At 37.5% G+C, this 21,705-nt stretch overlaps 3 protein-coding genes across 4 annotated transcripts; all 3 read left to right on the top strand.

The window, feature by feature from the left end:
* Positions 1-3: 3 nt before the first annotated feature.
* Positions 4-554, top strand: LOC116405615 (E3 ubiquitin-protein ligase UPL6-like; the record flags this gene model as incomplete). Its single annotated transcript, XM_031889550.1, has 2 exons — positions 4-195; positions 318-554. Coding segments are annotated over 2 exons (414 nt in total), but the record flags the coding sequence as incomplete, so codon positions are not given.
* A 1,842-nt stretch (positions 555-2,396) lies between these two features.
* LOC116405613 (E3 ubiquitin-protein ligase UPL6-like) lies at positions 2,397-5,134 on the top strand. Of its 2 annotated transcripts, XR_004218715.1 has the most exons (5): positions 2,428-2,768; positions 3,635-3,715; positions 4,341-4,414; positions 4,711-4,855; positions 5,079-5,134. XR_004218715.1 is itself a non-coding variant. In XM_031889548.1 (4 exons), the coding sequence occupies exons 1-4, from the start codon at positions 2,745-2,747 to the stop codon at positions 4,599-4,601; spliced, it is 261 nt and encodes an 86-aa protein (XP_031745408.1). In that variant the 5' UTR covers positions 2,397-2,744; the 3' UTR covers positions 4,602-4,660. The 2 variants fall into 2 exon arrangements, 1 of the variants encoding a protein (XP_031745408.1); XM_031889548.1 differs by lacking the exons at positions 4,711-4,855; positions 5,079-5,134 and adding an exon at positions 4,520-4,660 and having other exon boundaries at positions 2,397-2,768.
* Positions 5,135-5,658: 524 nt separating this feature from the next.
* LOC116405614 (E3 ubiquitin-protein ligase UPL6-like) lies at positions 5,659-6,926 on the top strand. The gene is made up of 5 exons (XM_031889549.1): positions 5,659-5,890; positions 5,978-6,064; positions 6,187-6,326; positions 6,512-6,635; positions 6,882-6,926. Exons 1-5 carry the CDS (start codon positions 5,867-5,869, stop codon positions 6,924-6,926), a joined length of 420 nt encoding a protein of 139 aa, XP_031745409.1. The 5' UTR covers positions 5,659-5,866.
* The last annotated feature ends 14,779 nt before the right edge of the window (positions 6,927-21,705 follow it).

The raw sequence follows: 21,705 nt of genomic DNA, 5'->3' as shown, positions 1-21,705 counted from the left end.
GTTGTTCTTGATAGAAACCAATTGAGGAATCAACTTTTGGCTGCACCTGTGAACTCTAACACACCTGCAACTCTATTGTTAGACACAATTATTTTCTTATTACAACCTGAACTCCCATGGGTTTGTAAAATTGTTGGTTACTTCCTGGAAAGAAATGCATATGCGTTGATTAGGGATATCACTTTGACAGGGAAGGTATAAATGTACTTCCTTTTTTTTCTACTTGCAAGTGGTTTTTTTTATAGACATTCTGTTTTGCCGTGGATTATCCTCTGCAGGTGTTTTCAGAGAACTAATTCACACTCAAACTATTGCAGGAAAGTGCAGATTCACATTCCAAGAGTTCATTGGCTTCTCTAGAACATCTGCTGTCTCTTTTGAGTTCTCATGTTGGTAAGAAGCCATGTTGTTGCCCACGTGTTGATCCCAATTGGAGTTTCTCCTCTCAAATTCTTACTCTTCCTTTACTGTGGCGGACATTCACATTTCACACCTCTCTCTACCCAATGGACAAAGTTGCATGTGTCATCCTCTACTAGGTTTGTGTACCTTGCTGTTTGGATATAATGGCGTTAGTAATGGTTTAAAGGTCATGTTTTCTCAATAACGAGAAACATAACATGCATGTACTTCGTTTAAAAAAGAAAAAAAAACTCTATAGATTTTTTTTGAAAAGATCTTTTTAAGTACAACTTGGTGTGGGACATAAAAAATTATGACTATTCTAGCATACAGAATGGAGTTAGTTCCAGTACTCTGGAGTTTTATTAAAAACTGCCACGAGAATAAAAAATGGTCATCCTTTTCAGAGAAATTGGCATATTTATCAGGAGATGCACCTGGTTGGCTATTACCTTTGGCTGTTTTTTGTCCTGTGTACAAGTAAGATTATCTTCTTTATTCCTGTTCCTCTACTTTTGAATTTCGCTTTAATTCCTCATCTGATGTTATATAATTATATGGTATGTTATAAGATTCGGCATGTCCTGATCACTTCTTTCCTTATCAATCAGGCACATGCTCATAATAATTGACAATGAGGAGTTTTATGAGCAGGAGAAGCCACTATCGTTAAAGGACATCAGATGCCTATCGTTATTTTAAGACAGGTGAGCTCTTTAATTCCATCATATGTCCAAAAAGATACCCATACCCTCCCACTCAAGACACTTAAGTAATTGCTCAGAGAAATAACAAAATACTTGGCCCCACTCTAACAAACACATTCCTAAGGGCCCACACAAATAGAAAAATACCAACTAACTCTCAATCATTCTTTCTTCTTCCTATTCTTGTCTCTACGGGAATACACGTTTACTATGGGAGGTCTATCATTATCCGCCCCCCAAAGAGCCACCTTGTCCTCAAGGTGGAATTCAGGAAACTGTTCTTGAATAAGAGCAGCTTGTTCCCATGTTGCACTTTCAAGTGTCCCCTCACTCCAACGGATCAAAACTTCTAAGTTGTCCTCCTTTTCTATTGTTTTGCGAACTCCCAATACTTCTACTGGAGACACTTGCATAGACAAATCAGCAGCCAAATCTTTTGGAATTGGGAATAATGGCCTGTTTGAACCCACGACCTTGGTCGGACGCTTTGAATCTGGCCCACAGAAGCTATCGGAATTCTGTCCAGCTGCCGATTTTCTTTCTATCCTCCTTCCATTGATACCAGTCCAAAGCTTCCCCCTCCAAGCACAGGACCGCCGCATCCAACTTATCTCTCTCCGTCAGATATTCACCACAAAATAGCGCTCCACACGTTGTAGCTATCCATCCACATTCTCTTCTTCCTCTCCTTTAAATATCGACACCTCCAGTTTTCGTAGCCTCATGTCAAAAAGGGGTATCTCACGGATATTTGGTGCACATGGTACTCCAACTCCCTCATCCACCACCGGTTGTTAGTTTTTTGTTCACTTTTTTCTTCTTGAACTTGTTCCTCATTCATTATTCCCTTTCCCTTGTCCGTAATCATTCTTTCACTAGACGTGGATCCTTTTGAAGCACTTCCCATCACTCCCATCCTGTGTATTAACAATTTCATATCCTCACTCAATTTTTACAGATTGTGTGGAATAAATTAATTAAAGTTGTTTCTACCAAAGAAAACAAAAATAATAAATAAAATTATATGTTTTTCAGATTTTATTTTATGTTTCTAAAAGTTGGATGTATTCTGATCATAACCTTTTTGACATATTGTAAAAGGCATTGATAAATTAAATTAAAAAAAAAAAGCATTTACAAAAATTGTTGAAATTCTTTTAAACATTTAGGTGTAAAAATGAAACAAATAGATTAATGCGATGGAAAAATGGTCTAGATCAATCTAGTATCCTGGTATCACTTTTAGCTGATACCACACTTAGCCTGTTGATCAATGATCTAGATCAATCTAGTATCCTGGTAGAATCTTTTTCTCACTTCTTATCTTAAATTATGAAGGTGACATTCCTGAACTAGAGCTATATTTTGTTATTATAAACAATGAATATGGAAAGCAAATTGAAGAAGAGCTACTTCCTGGAGGAAAAAACCGTCGTGTCACCTGTGAAAATGTCATCACATTCATTCATCTTGTTGCCAATCATCGTTTGAACTTTCAGCATAGTTTGTCCCTTGTTTATCCAATGTGTCTCCCTACTCCAATGTTGATTGAAAACATGTCCTCCTCAGATACGACAGCAAAGTTCTCATTTTTTGAGAGGGATTCAGCAGCTTATACAGAAAGAATGGATCAACATGTTCAATGAGCATGAATTCCAGGTATCACTAACTCACTGAGATAGTAACGTGGTTTGCATGAAAAGGCTGTTTTGCTGTTATATAATCTCTTGATGACTCGTTTATCATTGCACATCAACTGCCTCATGTGCCTTGAATCCTGTTTCATGCTAGTATTAATTATACTATTTGGGAAAGAAGTATGTTAAAGGAGGAACATTTTTTCTCCTAGACCATACAAAGTCAGTAGGGTTAAGCACTTAGATTTGCATTTTTATTCTTCTTATTGTGTGGGTGTGTGGGTGGGGGGAGGGGGGAGGGGGTTAGTAGTTTTGATAATGTGCCATTGTCGACCTTTAATTTTCATGTGACGTGAAACACTAAACTAATTAAAGCAAGAACCTAGAATGATTAGGAGTACACTTGATCTTGTGATCTGGGCAGCAACCAACCAAAGCCTAAACCCTAGAGGCATCAGGGTCTTCCTTATTGAGTTCACCTGAAGGAATAGATGTGGGTTTCCTTGATGAAGTGAAGATTCAGGTTCTGGATAAGGAAACTAGTCTTCCTTAAGATTCAAGTTGTTCATTTTCGAAGAGGCACAATGCTCGTAAAAGTGTAGAGGCAGAATTTTACTAATCATTAAAATCTGAGAAATAAACAAAGTGAACTAGATTATTTTTAGCCTACATGGACTCTAAGTGGTGACAACTGAAGTCCTTGTAAGGGGAAAAGATGTGGGAAAAAAAATTCCCTTGCGATGGGAAATGATAAGAAAAACATAAAGAGAACCCTAATTTAGGTCAAATCATGGACCAATGGCTAAATACTATGAAGTTTTGTTGCTGGTCTTTTGTGGTTCCAGGATAAATCGAGTTGCTGTCTTTGACTGGTCTATTTCATTTCAGCTTTCAATATCAGGTTCACTGGACAGCTTGGATGTTGATGACCTACGGACACATACTACTTATTCAAGTGGTTATCATAGGGTAAGTTCTATTAAACCCTTTTTTCTATATATGTATTTTTGTTTCTTTTCTTTTCTGCGTAATTGTTTTGCATATTGTGTTCGATAAAATTTTGAAAATTTGAAATCTTGCAAGAAGATTAGTTACAATTAATCTTCCTTTGGAGGTTGAACAATTCTTGGTTTAGGATATCGAATACTAGATTTATTGTAGTGCAATCGGAATTGTGATGTCAAGTCAATTAAACTTCAAAATTGTAGATGATGTTGGAAGATCTCACCCGGGTAATTGGGAGATGGTTTTGAAGTCTTTGGAGTTTAGGGAGTTGGTCATCGTTTAGATTCTTTTTAATATTTTTCAATTAATTTCGAATTCATACAATGTATATGCCTGTATTAGTGTTTGAAACTGGGTGATAAATTGATTACCATTATTCAGACTTCTAGTCCTCTCTTATGTTTCTATGACTATGAAAACAAACTTTGGACTTGTATTGTTTGTAATGCTCTGTTTGGTCAGGCACAACCATGATCAAGAAATTTGTGATAGGAAACGGAGAAATATCTTCACTTTTTTAATGCTTCTGCTGGATTGAAAAACCAAATGTGGGAACTTCGGAATTTGAATTTTTATTTCATGCTTTCAGGAGCATTATGTCATTGAGATGTTTTGGGAAGTTATCAAAAGTTTCTCAGTGGAAAACCAAAAGAAATTTCTGAAGTGAGTATTTTCATTACACATCAGTTGGTTACTTCTTGTCTCAAGTTGGCTTAAAGAAAAACTGAACTTCAAAAATATAACAATTGTATCTTGCTTTTTCATTAGGTTTGTAACTGGTTACTCTCGAGGACCACTTCGTATCCTCATTATTCTTAATTATTTGTTTTGGTTTCCCTTAAGGGGATAAGTTGGTTCCTTCTAGAGCTTAAACTAATTTATCCTGCTAGCAAAAATCATGTGAAAAAGTAACTCAGTATGAGACAAGGTACATTTCTGACTAGTACTTTATTGTGCAGAGACTGGCAGATGGTTTAAGTAGCTTTAAAACAAGTAGAATAAATCTTATTGATTTACCTGGTTCCGGAGGCAGAAGCTAACAGGTGCAGCTGGGGAGCGCTTGAAGGAAGCACGCAATATCAACCGATCACTCTCACAACTCGGGTAACCGATCAAAACTATTGGGAGATATTTCAAATTTCATTTAAGCAGTGATCTTTCCAATGATTTTTTTCTTTATTTATTTTGTAATGTCAATTAATTGGCTAATTATTTATCAGAATGCTTGTTGATATCGCTGCATGTTTTATTTTGTAATGTTTGTACTTTTTAGTTGTGATTTGTGAATATGCTAGGATTGATTTGATTTGCTCTTCTGACTGTTAAGATCGGAATGATGTTGCTCATCTGAAAGAAGGCAGCATCATGTGCTTGAAGACTTGTGGAGTATGGAGAGTGAATGGTCAAATTTGAGGAATCGTATCTGCTGGCTTTGTAGTCCAAACAGGTTGTCTGGCTAACTTTCTTTTTCTCATTTTCAACCAATTAGGATAGCTGTCATGTTTTTTGAATTCCTTGCCATTGTTGAGTAGTAACTTGGCATTTGTTTATTAAAAGGTTTTAATTAAGATTATGGTGTTCATAACTTTGTAGTGTCACACTAAATAACTTAAAAGAGTTAGTTTGACAGTTGACAAACATGATAGTAATGTGATAGTGAGTGCAAGGGTAAAAAGAGCTGCTTCTGTTGGGTTAAAGGGATGTTTGTGTTTTTTAGTGTGATGTGTTTTGTTTTCAAGTTCGTTAGTAGACGTATTACTTAATTGAGCATTTTGATACCATAGCCAGTGTAGGGGAAGATGAATGGAGGGTGCTATGAGACTAGTTAAGACTTATATGTATCCTAATTTTAGTAATATATAAAATTGAGAGAATTTCCTTTGATTTTCAGGAACAATGATGAATAATCAATGAAAAATGAATGAAAAGGTTTATCCATGCAAGCTTCAAACCAAAGTCAAGGATATCGATCCTTCCAGGGGAGTCCAAAGTTCCAAGATTGTTTATCCATGCATCATTTTGTCGATCTACTAAGATTAAATTGTCTCGTTGTAGTTGCAAGACTGGAACAATAGACGGCAGTTTACACCACCCAGTGACTTCCATGCTGACGCGATGAATGATTATTTCATTTCACAGGTAATTGTTCTCAATGAATGTTTTGGTTCTAACGACCTGCTATCTGATCGTAATTCTAATTATTTACTTGGCCTTGTTTCTTTGTAGGCAGTGATAGAAAATACCAGAGCAAATGATATACACAAGCGAGTTCCCTTTTTAGTACCGTTTACTAGCAGGGTTAAGATTTTCACTGTAAGCAAGTTATTTTTTTGGTTTCCTTATCCACAATATTGAATTTCTTGACGACTGTTAGTTATAGAAATATGTAAGATATTTTTTATTTATGGTTACTTTCTCTATAACTCATTTCACAGACACAACTAGCAGCAGCTAGGCAAAGGAATGGATCTCTTGCTGTTTTTGCCAGAAACCGGTTTAGAATTCGACGAAATCATATATTGGAAGATGCTTTCAGTCAGATGAGTGCATTGTCTGAAGTTGATCTTCAAGGATCGTAATTTCAGACTTCCATGATTTATGAAAAATGAAATTGTTATCTTACTTTTTTCTATCTTTTTCTTTGCCCTCGTGAAAACGACCCCTTCCCTCTTCTGCATCCTATAGTTGCAGAGTTACTTGTAATTGTTTATTAGTTTTTTTTGTTGTGTTGGGTCAATTGCTTCACTTTTCTGCATGCAGATACGTGTGTCTTTTGTTAATGAATTTGGAGTTGAGGAGCAGGAATGATGGTGGTGGTATTTTTAAAGATGTCATGGAGAACATTACACGGGCAGCCTTTGACGTGCAGTATGGTTTATTTAAGGTTATCACGACATTCCTTATTATTTGCATGGCATGGCTTTGTTAATCCTGTAGTATTATTGGATAACATGAAGCGTGATGAGACAGCCATAGTTTTTGAAATCGCTTTTCAAAATAAAAATAGTTGTGAGATCACATTTCAATATAAAATTGGTTGCTTGAAATCTGTTTCATAAAATTTCAGTAATATGTGGGTATGTATTGTTCATTTTTTCTAATATAAGTTATTTTCTGCTTGGTAATCCAGCAAATTGCTGACCATTTGCTCTACCCAATCCTGGTTCGGGAATGATACATGAGCAACATCTCCAGTTTTTCCATTTCCTCGAAGTTCTTTTGGCAAAGGTATGGCCATAATTCCCAATCATACATGGAATTTACTTTGGTTGATTAGTTTTTTCTTTTTTTGGATAAGGATATCCTGGTCTTGGCCTTATCGTGGAAGATTCTTATATATCTTTCACCCCATACTTTGGTTGAATTTTGGAACATTAATGTATCGCCTGACATTCATAAATACAATGTCATAATTTGAAATCTGCTGTCTTCCTACATTATGCATGTTTTTCTGTTATTGAAGTTGCTGCCCGGTTGTGCTAAAAGTTCTCAAGCAGTCATGCTAAAAGATCTCAATCACATTAAATGATTTTTGACAGGATGTTGTTGTTTACCCTTCTTCCTGTAGGTCATTTTGAAGGAACTCTTGTTGATATACTTTTTGCAACATTCTTCTTGAGCAAGTTAAAACAGAAGTAAGGTTTTTAAAGATTTACTGTCTTACTGTTTTGTATTTTGTGCTGATCCACTAATCGTAGTATTGATGGTCATGACAATGACTAGTTGCAAGTTACTTGAATTTTTAGGGTTCTAAAAATCTTACATTTTATTATGGGTGCACTGCCTACTAATGAGATTGTCAATTGCTAACTTCCAAATGTTGAATTTGGGATTTCCATGCTACATTCACTTTCTTGATCTGCAATTACAGAGCTACTCTATACTGGAATAAAGTCTCATCTGAACTGTACATTGCTTTTGATGCTGTAATTGCAAAGCTAGGAAATCTTTATGTATAATGCCTTTTTTTTATCATTTATTAATGAAAATGAGAAGCCTTTTATAGGCTGGAGATTACAAGAGTTGTTAAACTAACTTGGGGTTGAGTTAGTTTACTTATAACTAACTCAAGATACAAAATTGTTAATTCAAATAACTAATCCTAAACTATAAAAATGGTAATTCAAACACCTCCTCTAGGATAAAACTCAAGAAACATAAAGAAGGGGGATGTTCTACATTAGCTTTTGTCAAGGCTTTAGCCAAAATTTTATTTATCAACTGTGGGGGAGGATTTGAGAGCTCCCCAATCTCTACACACTTCTCTAATGAGAGTCTATACCAAAATCAAGATACCCATACCCTTCCACTCAAGAAACTTAAGTAATTGCTTAGAGAAATAACAAAATACTTGGCCCCACTCTAACAAACACATTCCTAAGGGCCCACACAAATAGAAAATACCAACTAACTCTCAATCATTCTTTCTTCTTCCTATTCTTGTCTCTACGGGAATACACCTTTACTATGGGAGGTCTATCATTACCCGCCCCCCAAATAGCCACCTTGTCCTCAAGGTGGAATTCAGGAAACTGATTCTTGAATAAGAGCAGCTTGTTCCCACGTTGCACTTTCAAGTGTCCCCTCACTCGAACGGATCAAAACTTCTAAGTTGTCCTCCTTTTCTATTGTTTTGCGAACTCCCAATACTTCTACCGGAGACACTTGCATAGACAAATCAGCAGCCAAATCTTTTGAAATTGGGAATAATGGCCTGTTTGAACCCACGACCTTGCGAAGAACAGAAACATGAAAGACCGGGTGTATAAGCGATTCCTTGGGAAGGGCCAAACGGTATGCAACGAAACGAATTCGTGCCACGATCATAAATGACCCAATGAATCTTGGGGCCAATTTGGAGTGCTTAAAACGGCTGAGAGGGACTGTAGGTAAGGGCGTAACTTCACATAAACCCAATCATGAACCTCAAACTGCACCTCCCGTCTTTTAGCATTAGCATATTTGACCATTCGCTGCTGTGCTTTCAGTAAATTGGCCTTCAAAACGCCCAAAATTTCATCTCTTTCTTTCATCAAATGGTCTACTTCATCATTCACCCGGCTCGAGCCCTTCACATATGGTAATATAGAGGGGGTGGTCGCCCATAGAGGCCTCGAAGGGGGTCATCAATGTGGCTGTACGGACTGTTGTATTATAGCTTAATTCAGCCCAAGCTAGCCATTTAACCCATTGTTTAGGTGTGTTCATAGAAAAACACCCTAGATACGTCTCCACCCCTCGATTGACAACTTTTTTCATACTTTTTGAAATTTTGGTAGGTTGTGAGTTACAAACTTACACTGAAGCATTGCTTGGTCGTTTTGAAAATTCAAGTGATACTTACACACGTTTTGAATACATTTTAGGTTAGAGTGAGTTTGTTGCACTTGGTTGTCATTTTTGGTCTTGAAATGCTTTTTTCAACCTTTTTGGTAGATTATGAGTTACTAACTTACACTTAGGATTTGCTAGATCGTTTTGAAAACTCAAGTAATACCTAGACACGTTTTGAGCATGTTTTAGGTTGGTTTGAACTAAGTTTGTTGCACTTACACACTTGGTTGCCATTTTGGGTCTTGTAGTGCTTTTTTCACTCTATTTGAACTTTTTTCGTAGGTTATGAGTTACGAACCTACACGTAAGCTTTTTTAGGTCGTTTTGAAAGTTCAAGTGATACTTAGACACGTTTTGAACTCGTTTTAGGTTGGTTTGACACTAAGTTTTAAACACATTTGATTGACATGTTGGGTCTTGAAGTACTTTTTTCACACTTTTTGAAATTTTGGTAGGTTGTGAGTTACAAACTTACACTTAAGCATTGCTGGGTCGTTTTGAAAATTCAAGTGATACTTACACACGTTTTGAATACATTTTAGGTTAGATTGAGTTTGTTGCACTTACACACATGGTTGTCATTTTTGGTCTTGAAATGCTTTTTTCAACCTTTTCGGTAGATTATGAGTTACGAACTTACCCTTAGGATTTGCTAGGTCGTTTTGAAAACTCAAGTAATACCTAGACACGTTTTGAGCACGTTTTAGGTTGGTTTGAACTAAGTTTGTTGCACTTACACACTTGGTTGCCATTTTGGGTCTTGTAGTGCTTTTTTCACAATATTTGAACTTTTTTCGTAGGTTATGAGTTACGAACCTGCACGTAAGCTGTTTTAGGTCGTTTTGAAAGTTGCAGTGAAAGTTAGACACGTTTTGAGCACGTTTTAGGTCGTTTTGAGCATGTTTTAGGTCGTTTTGAGTAAATGGTATGTATGTTGTGATTGTTTGATTGCATGTATAATACCTTATTGAGATGTGTATGCTTGATTGAGAAGCTGATAGAACACCAAGTAATGGTTCTTATTTGTTCATTAAGCAACCAAACTATTACAGAATACAATACTCAAACCAGTCTTGAAAACACCGAACAAACAAGTACTATTACAGACAATAACCAAGTATAAAATAAAACATTCAAACATCAAAAGTAGTTTAGGATAATGGAAAACACTTTCTAAGATTAAAGTAACTGAACAACTTCTGTAATTCTGCTCTCCAGAAAATACAGCCCCTCCACTTCCAGAAACTGATTAACCAACCCCCATCTTTCCTTCCATCTCTCCCTTTTAACCTCCCCCTGTAACTAACTGTGGAGGCCCTCAATAAAATCCATACTAATATCTTCCCACACACGGTCCGGAATGGGTAATGCTTGAAGGAAACCAGCCGGAGTTAAAGACAAGTATTTGGCTTGCTGACACACGGAACATTCAGCAACATAGGTGCGGATATGGGCTTTCATACCTCGCCAATAGACCTCCCTTGCTAGCCTTTGATATGTTTTCAATGCACCATGATGTCCCCCTATCGGGCTGTTATGGAACTCAGCTAATAATAAAGTAATATTAGGTGAATCCTCCTCCTTGTAGCAAATATCCATCTGGAGCTGGCTGTCCATTTATCAAGGATAATCGAATATTGTTAAGAGATTCATTTCCAGCCACTTGATCGATGAAAACCGAAGGGTTTAGCCCGCCCACAATACTTACGAGGCCCAATTCAAATACCGGTGGTAATCTCTATAAGGCATCGGCCGCTTTGTTTTCCAATCCTTTCTTGTACTCAATCACAAAATCATACCCCAATAGTTTAGCGATCCATCTCTGATATTCTCCCCCGATAGCCCGTTGTTCAAGAAGAAACTTCAAACTTTTCTGATCTGTACGCACCACAAAAGGCTTACCCAATAGATATGGTCGCCATTTTTGAACAGCCAGCACTATTGCCATAAGCTCCCGTTCATAAACAGCCTTAAACCTATGGGTAATAGGTAAAGCTTGACTGAAAAAGGCCACTGGTCGTTGATTTTGCATTAGGACAGCCCCAATACCCACACCCGAAGCATCAGTTTCCAGCACAAAACTTTGTGAAAAATCAGGAATACCTAGCATCGGGACAGACATCATTGCTGACTTTTAACTGCTGAAATGCGTTCTCGGTCGTCTCATTCCACTTAAAGTTACCTTTTTTTAACAGTTGTGTCAAGGGGGCAGCACAATAGAACCGTAGTTTGCAACGAATTTCCGATAATACCCCGTTAGCCCCAAAAAATCCACCTAGCTCCTTCACGTTCTTGGGTGCTGGCCATTTAACCATCGCTTCTATTTTTGTTGGATCCGCTGCCACCCCCTCTGAAGAAATAACATGGCCCAAGTATTCAATTTTGTCAACCGCAAATTGGCATTTTTTAAAGTTGGCTACCAGTTGATGAGCTACTAGAGTTTCCAAAACCATTGCCAATTGGTGCAAATGCTCGTCCAAGGACTTGCTGTAAATTAAGATGTCATCAAAGAAAACCAAAACAAACTTGCGTAAATATGGGCGAAGAACATCACTCATGATTGATTGGAATGTTGCTGGAGCGTTTCAACCCAAAGAGCATCACAAGGAATTCATAGGGCCCCTCGTGGGTTCGAAACGCTGTTTTGTGAACATCGGCTGCCCGCACCCGAATTTGCTGATAACCTAACTTTAAATCAATTTTGGAGAATATGGTTGCCCCAAATAATTTGTCTAACAGTTCATCAACAACAGGAATCAGATACTTATCTGGTATAGTGGCAAGATTCAGTGCTCGGTAATCAACGCAAAATCGCCAGCTACCATCCTTTTTCTTAACAAGGAGCACTGAAAAGGCACTTTTGCTTGGCTGAATTATTCCGGCTAGCAGCATTTCCTTAACTAGTTTCTCTATCTCATCTTTCTAAAATTGGGGATAACGATACAGGCGCACGTTCACTGCACGAGCCCCTGGTGGGGGTAATTGATTGCTTGGTTCAAACACAACGCTAAAGGACTGAAGAACTTTATGAATTTCTGGTTGTAGTTTACTCAAGTAGTCTGCTATGTGTTCCCTTGCTTCGCCCACTCCCCACTGTACAACTGCACTTAATTCGATTGACACGCCTTGATCTTCCTTCTCAAAGGTTTTCATTATCGATTTCAGTGACACTTGGGATCTTACTAAACTTCTATCCCCTTGAAGAATTACCACCCATTCACCCAGTGAGAATTCCATCTCCGACAACTTGTAATAAAAAACTACTTTCCCTAACATTTCCAACCAAGTAACTCCTAATATAACGTCGGCACTCCCGAGTGGTAGAGGGAGAAAATCGTGAGTGATTGATAAATTGGCGATTGTCAGGTTTACATCCTTACACACACTGGTTGCTTGGACTACGCCTCCGGTTCCCATAACAACCCCATATGCATCCATGGTTTCTACTGAAATTTTTAGCTCTTTGACTACCTCTTCTGCAATAAAATTGTGCGTGGCTCCCCCATCGATCAGCACCACAACCTCACGTCCCCTTATTTCTTCCTCTCCCACATTAACGCCGCTAAGGGCTGATTTTTCCCAGTTTACTTTCTGCCCCGAACACCATTCGAATAATCTAATGACGTTTTAAAGTTTAAGGAGCATCTTCACATCATACATACAAAAGAGAAGAGTATCATCGACAAATTGAAGCAAAGGGAGGTGGATCAAGTCTTTGCCAACAAGGAAACCTTCAAACTGGCTGTTAATATGAAGCTTGTTTATGATTTCTCCTAAAACCTCACTTACTAGGAGGAATAAAAAGGGGGAGAGGGGGTCCCCTTGGCGGATACCTCTAGATGCTGTTATCCGGCCTCTAGGCTTACCATTGATGAAGATTGAATACTTTGGATTTTTTAGGCACCCATTATCCATGATATCCATTTGGAACTAAACTTTTTCAAAGATAAATTTTTTTCTAAAAAGTTCCAATTCACCCTATCAAAGGCTTTTTCCAAGTCAAGTTTTAAAATCCATCCTTTTTTCCGTTTTGCCCTATAATCTTCCACGGCCTCGTTAGCAATTAATATTGGGTCAAGAATTTGCCTACCTTCAATAAAGGCGCTTTGAGTGGGGCTTATAATTGCATCCATAACTTGTTTTAGACGTTCAGATAAAACCTTTGCGACGACCTTGTATGCTAACGTAGTAAGGCTGATTGGACGGAAATCCTTGACTAGAGTCACATTCTCTTTTTTCTGCACTAAACAAATGAAGTTTTCTTGGATGCAAGCATTTAATCTTCCATTTCTGTGGAAATCAGACATTAGTGATTTGAAGATATCCTTGAAAATAGACCATTGGGTGATTAGGAACTTCACTGTGAAGCCATCCGGGCCCGGAGCTTTATTGTTGCCAAGTGCCTTTAATGCCTTAAAGATCTCCTCCACTGAAAACTGGGTAACAAGAGCCTCATTCTGAATTGAGGAAACACAAGACCAATTACTGTTAATAGGGATGAATCTGTCCCCCGGAATTCTGGTATAAAGTGACTCAAAAAATTCCAGCACAAGCCTTTCAATGTCGCGGAATGAAGTCGAGACAACCCCATCATCATCTTTTAATTCAGTTATGAGGTTCCTTCTTTTATTCGCATTTAGAAAGCGGTGGAAGAAGCCCGTATTCTCATCACCCAAAGAAAGCCAATTGAGTTTACTCTTCTGAATAAAATTACGCTCTTCATTTTGATAAATACTAAGTAATTCCGCTTGCAAAGCAGCTCTAGAATTCAACTCTTCTTGATTTAATCCAATCAACTCAGCCACAAAATCATATTTTTCTAATTTTGACATCAAGGATTTCTCTGTTTTTTTTTTTACCTTAGCTTGCGCAGCAATATTCCAAGCTTTTACTGCCAATTTAACTGATCTCAACTGCTCATGAAGAATGAAACCAGCCCATCCCTGGAAGTTAGAGTTGCTCACTGTTTCAACAATAATCTGATTAGAATCACTGGACACCAACCAGCTGTTACAAAACCGAAAAGGAGAGGGACCCCAAAGAAAAGAACCAGCCTCCAAGAATAAAGGAAAGTGATCCGAGAAGATGCGTGCTTTTCGAGAAACCCGAGAATTTTCAAAACAAACATCCCACATCTGATTTATGAAGAATGTGTCTAATAATGATCTTCAAGGAGAACTACCGTCTCTAGACCAAGTGAACCTTCCATTTTGCAATGGAATTTCCATGAGAGAAACCATGTCAATAAACTTATTGAATAATGACATTCCTCTAGTACTTCTGCCAAAAGAAAATCTTTCCTGGGCCCAACGAGTGATATTAAAATTCCCACCTATGCACCAGGCCACGGCCGAACAATCAGCTAAGGAAGACAATTCGGGCCAAACCAATTTCCTTTCTTTGCAACCACAAGGGCCATAGACATTTGTGATCCAACAAACCTTTTTGCACAAAGTGAGGCATTTGATTGACAAAGAGAAGCGTCTTTTAATGACCTCTGTTACAGATATTTTACTGCTGTCCCACATGGTAAGAATTCCCCCAGAAGATCCAACAGAAGCCACATAATCCCAGCCAATATCCTTAGAACTCCACAATGATTTTATAAAAGCCGAGTTCAAGGTATCCTTCTTAGATTCTTGAATCATGACTACAATTGTTGATGAATTTTTTAAGTGCTGCACGTTTAGAGGAGTCGTTCAAACCCTTAGTGTTCCAGGAGACAACCTTAATAATGACTGGGAGGAGGAAAAGGCAGTTGCACATCTAATTTAAGCCAGAATGATTCCACAATCGCCGACTATAGACACTAAATCTTTAGGCAAATCCAGGGGAATTTTAATAGGGAGAATATCTTCATCATTGAACAAGACATTCAGATCCATCCCATTAATTTCTGGGACTAATTTAGGGTCAACTTCAGTGTTGGGGACTGCCAATTTAACTGATCTCAACAGTAAGTTGATTAAGTTGGGCAGTAGGAGGGACACGAGACAAGGCATCTGCTGCTTTGTTTTCTAGTCCCGGTTTATACACGACATCAAAATTGTAGCCAAGAAGCTTAGCAATCCACCTCTGATGTTGAGGTTGGATAACCCTTTGTTCCAATAAAAGTTTCAATGATCGTTGATCAGTTTTCACTACAAACCTCCTGCCAAAAGATAAGGTCTACAGCGTTGCACAGCCAAAACTACAGCCATTAATTCCCGTTCATAAACTGGTTTAGCACGATCCCTCATAGCTAATGTCTGGCTAAAATAAGCAATTGGCCGATGATTTTGAATTAAGACAGCACCTACCCCGTATCCAGAAGCATCGGTCTCTATTTCAAATGGTAAGGAAAAATCTGGCAGTGCTAAGATTGGGAGAGTCATCGTAGCCATCTTTAAATTCTCAAAAGCTTCAGCAGCTGCAACAGTCCATTCATATGCTCCTTTCTTCAATAGTTGAGTCAAAGGAGCAGCCACACTTCCATAATTCATTACAAATCTTCGATAATATCCTGTCAACCCAAGAAATCCACGAACTTCACGGACGGGCCATTCTTTGATAGATCTAATTTTCTCGGGATCAACCTCTACACCCTTGCCCGAAATTATATGGCCAAGATACTCCACTTTCATTTTGGCAAACCCACACTTGTGCTGCATATTAGCATATAATTTATTCTCTCGCAGCACCTCTAACACCCATTCTAAATGTTGAAGATTTTCATCCAAACTTCTGCTGTAAATTAATATATCATCAAAAAAGACTAAGAAAACCTGCGTAGGTAAGGTTTAAAGATACTATTCATCAAAGCTTGAAACGTTGATGGTGCATTGGTGAGCCCAAAAGGCATGACAAGAAACTCATAATGCCCCTCGTGAGTTCTAAAAGCTGTTTTCTTCACATCCTTTTTACACATTCTAATTTGATGATATCCCGCCTTGAGATCAATCTTCGAAAATATATTAGCCCCATTAAGTTCATCAAACAATTCCTCTACTACTGGAATAGGAAACTTGTCTGGAACGGTCACACTATTCAACGCACGGTAATCTACACAAAACCGTCAACTACCATTTTTTTTTCACCAACAAGACCGGGCTCGAATATGGACTAGTACTAGGTTTTTATGCCAAATGCCATCATTTCATCAACCAATCTTTCCATCTCCTCCTTTTGCTGGTATGCATATCTATAAGGCCGAACATTGACTGGATTAGTCCCCTTCTTAAGATGTATATGATGTTCAATGGTACATTGTGGTGGCAACTCTCCAGGCCAATCAAAAACATCTTCATTCTTAGCTAACACGGCTGGAATAGACTCATGAGTGGTAGGCACTTCATCAACCCCATACATCGCTGCAAATGCCATTCCACCTTCCAAAGATCCACACTCAATCAGAAATCCCTGATCAAGTTCTGTCCATGTCTTCATCATGTGCTTCAAACTCACCCTAGCCTTCGTATGACTCGGATCTCCCCTTAATACAACCTTCTTCCCATTTTGTATGAATGTCAAAGTAATTTTTCACCAATCTACTTCGGTTACTCCTAATGTATGTAGCCATTGCATACCAAGAATGACATCCACTCCCCCCCAATTCCAATGGCAGAAAATTATCCACAACCTTCCATTCACCCAATAGCAGTTCCACTTGTTTACAAATTCCCTTCCCTTTTACAGCTGATTCAGACCCCAAAATAACCCCATAATCAGAAGTTTCCTGAATCCTCTTCTTCAACTACTTCTAGTTCTTCCCCATTTGCCCCAACAACTAAAACTCTAAGTTCCTTATGATCTTTCACTTTACACTTATGGCCCACAAAAAATCATTCCTCACAACGAAAACAGAGACCTTTCTCACGTCTAGCCTGAAATTCAGCATCAGGAAGTCGTTTTAGTGGTCCTTCTCGTCGATTAGGTTCACCAGCCACTCCTCGAAGTGTAATCATCCGCATTGGAACAATCCCTTCTGACTTATTATCATTAGAAATCACAGGAATTTGAGGTTTAAAAGAAGCAGAAACCTGGAATTTTCCATCCGCTGCACGTTTGAAACTTGATTCTCCCCTTATCACTTCTCGGTTCTCAATCTTTTGGGCCAACTTCATCATTTGAGCAAGCCCCATAGGTTCCCAACATTCCATGCCTGCCTTAATCCATGGTTTCAAACCATTCATAAATGTTTCTTCTAAGACAGCCTTTTGTAGAAAAGGCAATGGTGCTACTGATTTGTCAAATAAATTCCGATATTCTTCCACTGTAATTTCTTGCTTGATCTTTAAAAATCTTCCCAGAATTGATCCCTCACGACTCGATCGAAATCAAACAATAAGTCTCTTCTTTAAATCGTCCCAATTAACAAACGGTTCACGATCTTCATGAGATTTATACCAATCCAAAGCTGCTCCATCAAAACTAATAATGGACACAGTCATTTTCTCTGACTCACTCAGTTTGTGTATCTGAAAGTATCTCTCAGCCCTAAACAACAACCAAGAATCAGGATCATTTCCCACAAAAACTGGCATTTCAATTTTTTTAAATTTGCTTCGGTCGCCCGCAGAATCTTCACCCTCCAACTTGGTATGTTTTTCCTCAGATTTTCCTCCCATCATCGTCCAATCACTGACATCAACCATGCTGTCAACTTTACTTGATGATCCTTCTAGTACTTCTTCCATCGTTGTCTTCTCTTTGATCATTCCTTCAATATATTTCAACAGTGTTTCTGGTTGCTGTTGTTGCTTCTCAGCCTGTACTCCTAACCTCTCAATACTCTTCGCCAAAGATGACATGTTTTCCTTGATTGTTGGCAGATCATGTAATTCTGCTCGAATGCCGGATATTTCTTGATCTACCATTTCCAACTTTTCCTCAATTCGCTTTTGAGCCATGATATAGAACTTCACAGATTCGATTTCTACGATACCAAAATGATAGAACACCAAATAGTGTGTTCTACTAATTTATTAATCAGCCAAACATTTACAGAAAACAGGTTCTAACACAGTCTTGAAAACAAAGTACTCGACAATTTGGAAGACAAAAAGCCCTAGAAGAGTGAATATCACACTTTGGAGAATGCAAAATGGACTATGAACTGTGCAGAAGTTTTGCAAATGAAACCTCCCTTTCTCAGTTTATCTCCTCATGTTTGTCCCTTGTGTTTGCATGCTTTAGAAGATTTACATCATATTTTCTTCTCCTGCTTACATGCAAAGAAGTGTTGGTTTGGCTTACTTGGCTATCTTCATTTGAATTGGGTTTTCGACTATAGATTTAGGAGAACGTGGTCCAGCTTATTTCATGTCCCATTCTCAAGAAGAAACCAAGATTGATTTGGTTAAATGCAGTAAAGGCCATTTTACCAGAAATTTGGTTTGAACAAAATCAACTAACATTTCAAAATAAAGCTTCCTCTTGGACAACTCGAGTCGAAATGGCTAGAATCAATGCTTCTACTTGATGCTCTCTTTCAAAAGACTTCAAAGATTTCTCCATACAAGATATAAGTCATAATTGGCCGACTTTCATTTTTAATTCTTAGTCCACTACTGTACTCTTATTTTATTTCTTTTGGATTTCTAGTGGTCTTAAATCTATGTTGTATAGTTATTGGGCAGTTTGTATGATCTATTCTAAACCTTGTCGTTGGTTTAGTCTTTTGGTTTAAGTCTCGATATGGTGAGAATGCTAAGTGGGTGTCAACCTAGATGAGATGTCCAAGTGCACTAGCTGATCCTAGGGCTTCTTTGTATTATCTTTTGTCTTGTCTACTCATTTTCAGCTTAATGAAGAGGCTTCTTTGTATTTCTTCATGGCTTGTATTCATGGTAATTAGTTTCGTAATGAATCTTTCATGTTCTGGTAAACATTGCAGAAACACATAATTTCAGCAATCTGTCAAAGAGTTGAAGGAGAAGACAGAAGAACTTAAAGGTCACATGAAGACCTAAAAGTTAGGTAATTTTTTGAAAACTTTTTTCTTAGTCTTGCTTAGTTTTAGTGGTATTTGTTAACAGGCTGAGACATACTCTTGTATGCCAAGGCTGGGTGGCCAATTCAATGGATGGCCTGAGACGGTGAAATGACGAGTGTAGAACAAAGTAGACAATCGAGCAGATTTACAAGTAGGGGGATGGTGTTTGGTCTTACTCTAAAGCTACTGCTAGAAAGGTGATTCTCCCTTTATTTACACATGTTATCTATATTTAATTACTGTTTTTATGTGATGGTGAATAAATATTTAAGTCGTTTCAAGTTTGTACATCATGCTTGAGTTAATACATTTCCCAACTCGCACTAATTTTAAAGTTGAGACTAAGTTTGTTGCACTTACACACTTGGTTGCCATTTTGGATTTTGGAGTGCTTTTTCTACATTTTTTGAACTTTTTGGTAGATTATGAGTTATGAAGTAACACTAAAGCATTATTAGGTCGTTTTTAAAGTTCGAGTGATACTTAAACATTTTTGAACACCTTTTAGGTTGTTACAAACTAAGTTAGTTTTACATACAGCCATGGTTTCCATTTTGAGTCTTAAAAGATTTTTTTTCACACTTTTTGAAATTTTTGGTAAGTTATGAGTTATAAACTTACACTTAAGCGTTGTTAGGTTGTTTGAAAACTTATACATGTTTTGAATACTTGTTAGGTTTGTATAGAACTAAGTTCGTTGCACTTACACAATTGACATTTTGGGTTTTGGAGTGTCTTTTTAAAAAATTTTGAACTTTTTGCTAGGTTATGACTTATGAACTTGTATTGAATATTTGTTAGGTCCTTTTGAAAGTTCAAGTGATACTTAGACACATTTTGAACTCGTTTTAGGTTGGTTTGAAACTAAGTTTTACACACGTTTGATTGACATGTTGGGTCTTGAAGTACTTTTTTCGTACTTTTTGAAATTTTGGTAGGTTGTGAGTTACAAACTTACACTTAAGCATTGCTGGGTCGTTTTGAAAATTCAAGTGATACTTACACACGTTTTGAATACATTTTAGGTTAGATTGAGTTTGTTGCACTTGGTTGTCATTTTTGGTCTTGAAATGCTTTTTTCAACCTTTTTGGTAGATTATGAGTTACGAACTTACACTTAGGATTTGCTAGGTCGTTTTGAAAACTTAAGTAATACCTAGACACGTTTTGAGCACGTTTTAGGTTGGTTTGAACTAAGTTTGTTGCACTTACACACTTGGTTGCCATTTTGGGTCTTGTAGTGCTTTTTTCACTCTATTTGAACTTTTTTCGTAGGTTATGAGTTACGAACCTACACGTAAGCTTTTTTAGGTCGTTTTGAAAGTTCAAGTGATACTTAGACACGTTTTGAACTCGTTTTAGGTTGGTTTGACACTAAGTTTTAAACACATTTGATTGACATGTTGGGTCTTGAAGTACTTTTTTCACACTTTTTGAAATTTTGGTAGGTTGTGAGTTACAAACTTACACTTAAGCATTGCTGGGTCGTTTTGAAAATTCAAGTGATACGTACACACGTTTTGAATACATTTTAGGTTAGATTGAGTTTGTTGCACTTGGTTGTCATTTTTGGTCTTGAAATGCTTTTTTCAACCTTTTTGGTAGATTATGAGTTACAAACCTACATTTAGGATTTGCTAGGTCGTTTTGAAAACTCAAGTAATACCTAGACACGTTTTGAGCACGTTTTAGGTTGGTTTGAACTAAGTTTGTTGCACTTACACACTTGGTTACCATTTTGGGTCTTGTAGTGCTTTTTTCACTCTATTTGAACTTTTTTCGTAGGTTATGAGTTACGAACCTACACGTAAGCTGTTTTAGGTCGTTTTGAAAGTTCAAGTGATACTTAGACACATTTTGTTCAAGTGATACTGTTTTAGGTCGTTTTCAAGTGAACTTTTTTCTTCTTGTATTGACTGTTTTACTATTTCTTCATGCTTTGTATTCATGGTATTTATGTTCGTAATGAATCTTTCATGTTCTGGTAAACATTGCAGAAACACATAATTTCAGCAATCTGTCAAAGAGTTGAAGGAGAAGACAGAAGAACTTAAAAGTCACATGAAGACCTAAAAGTTAGGTAATTTTTTGAAAACTTTTTTCTTTGTCTTGCTTAGTTTTAGTGGTATTTGTTAACAGGCTGAGACATACTCTTGTATGCCAAGGCTGGGTGGCCAATTCAATGGATGGCCTGAGACGGTGAAATGACGAGTGTAGAACAAAGTAGACAATCGAGCAGATTTACAAGTAGGAGGATGTTGTTTGGTCTTACTCTAAAGCTACTGCTAGAAAGGTGATTCTCCCTTTATTTACACATGTTATCTATATTTAATTACTGTTTTTATGTGATGGTGAATAAATATTTAAGTCGTTTCAAGTTTGTACATCATGCTTGAGTTAATACATTTCCCAACTCGCACTAATTTTAAAGTTGGGACTAAGCTTGTTGCACTTACACACTTGGTTGCCATTTTGGATTTTGGAGTGTTTTTTCTACATTTTTTGAACTTTTTGGTAGGTTATGAGTTATGAAGTAACACTAAAGCATTATTAGGTCATTTTTAAAGTTCGAGTGATACTTAAAACATTTTTTGAACACCTTTTAGGTTGTTACAAACTAAGTTAGTTTTGCATACAGCCATGGTTG

The sequence above is a fragment of the Cucumis sativus genome, unplaced genomic scaffold (assembly GCF_000004075.3).
Source record: "Cucumis sativus cultivar 9930 unplaced genomic scaffold, Cucumber_9930_V3 scaffold125, whole genome shotgun sequence".
NCBI classification, from domain to species: Eukaryota; Viridiplantae; Streptophyta; class Magnoliopsida; order Cucurbitales; family Cucurbitaceae; genus Cucumis; species Cucumis sativus.
This window is presented reverse-complemented; position numbering and strand designations above follow the sequence as displayed.

Coding starts and splice junctions, on each gene's coding strand:
- LOC116405613 (XM_031889548.1), top strand. CDS start 2,745: ATGTTCAATGAGCATGAATTCCAG. Junction 3,716..4,340: donor ATTCAAGTGGTTATCATAGG/GTAAGTTCTATT, acceptor TCATGCTTTCAG/GAGCATTATGTCATTGAGAT. Junction 4,415..4,519: donor AACCAAAAGAAATTTCTGAA/GTGAGTATTTTC, acceptor CTTTTTCATTAG/GTTTGTAACTGGTTACTCTC.
- LOC116405614 (XM_031889549.1), top strand. CDS start 5,867: ATGAATGATTATTTCATTTCACAG. Junction 5,891..5,977: donor ATGATTATTTCATTTCACAG/GTAATTGTTCTC, acceptor GTTTCTTTGTAG/GCAGTGATAGAAAATACCAG. Junction 6,065..6,186: donor GCAGGGTTAAGATTTTCACT/GTAAGCAAGTTA, acceptor CTCATTTCACAG/ACACAACTAGCAGCAGCTAG.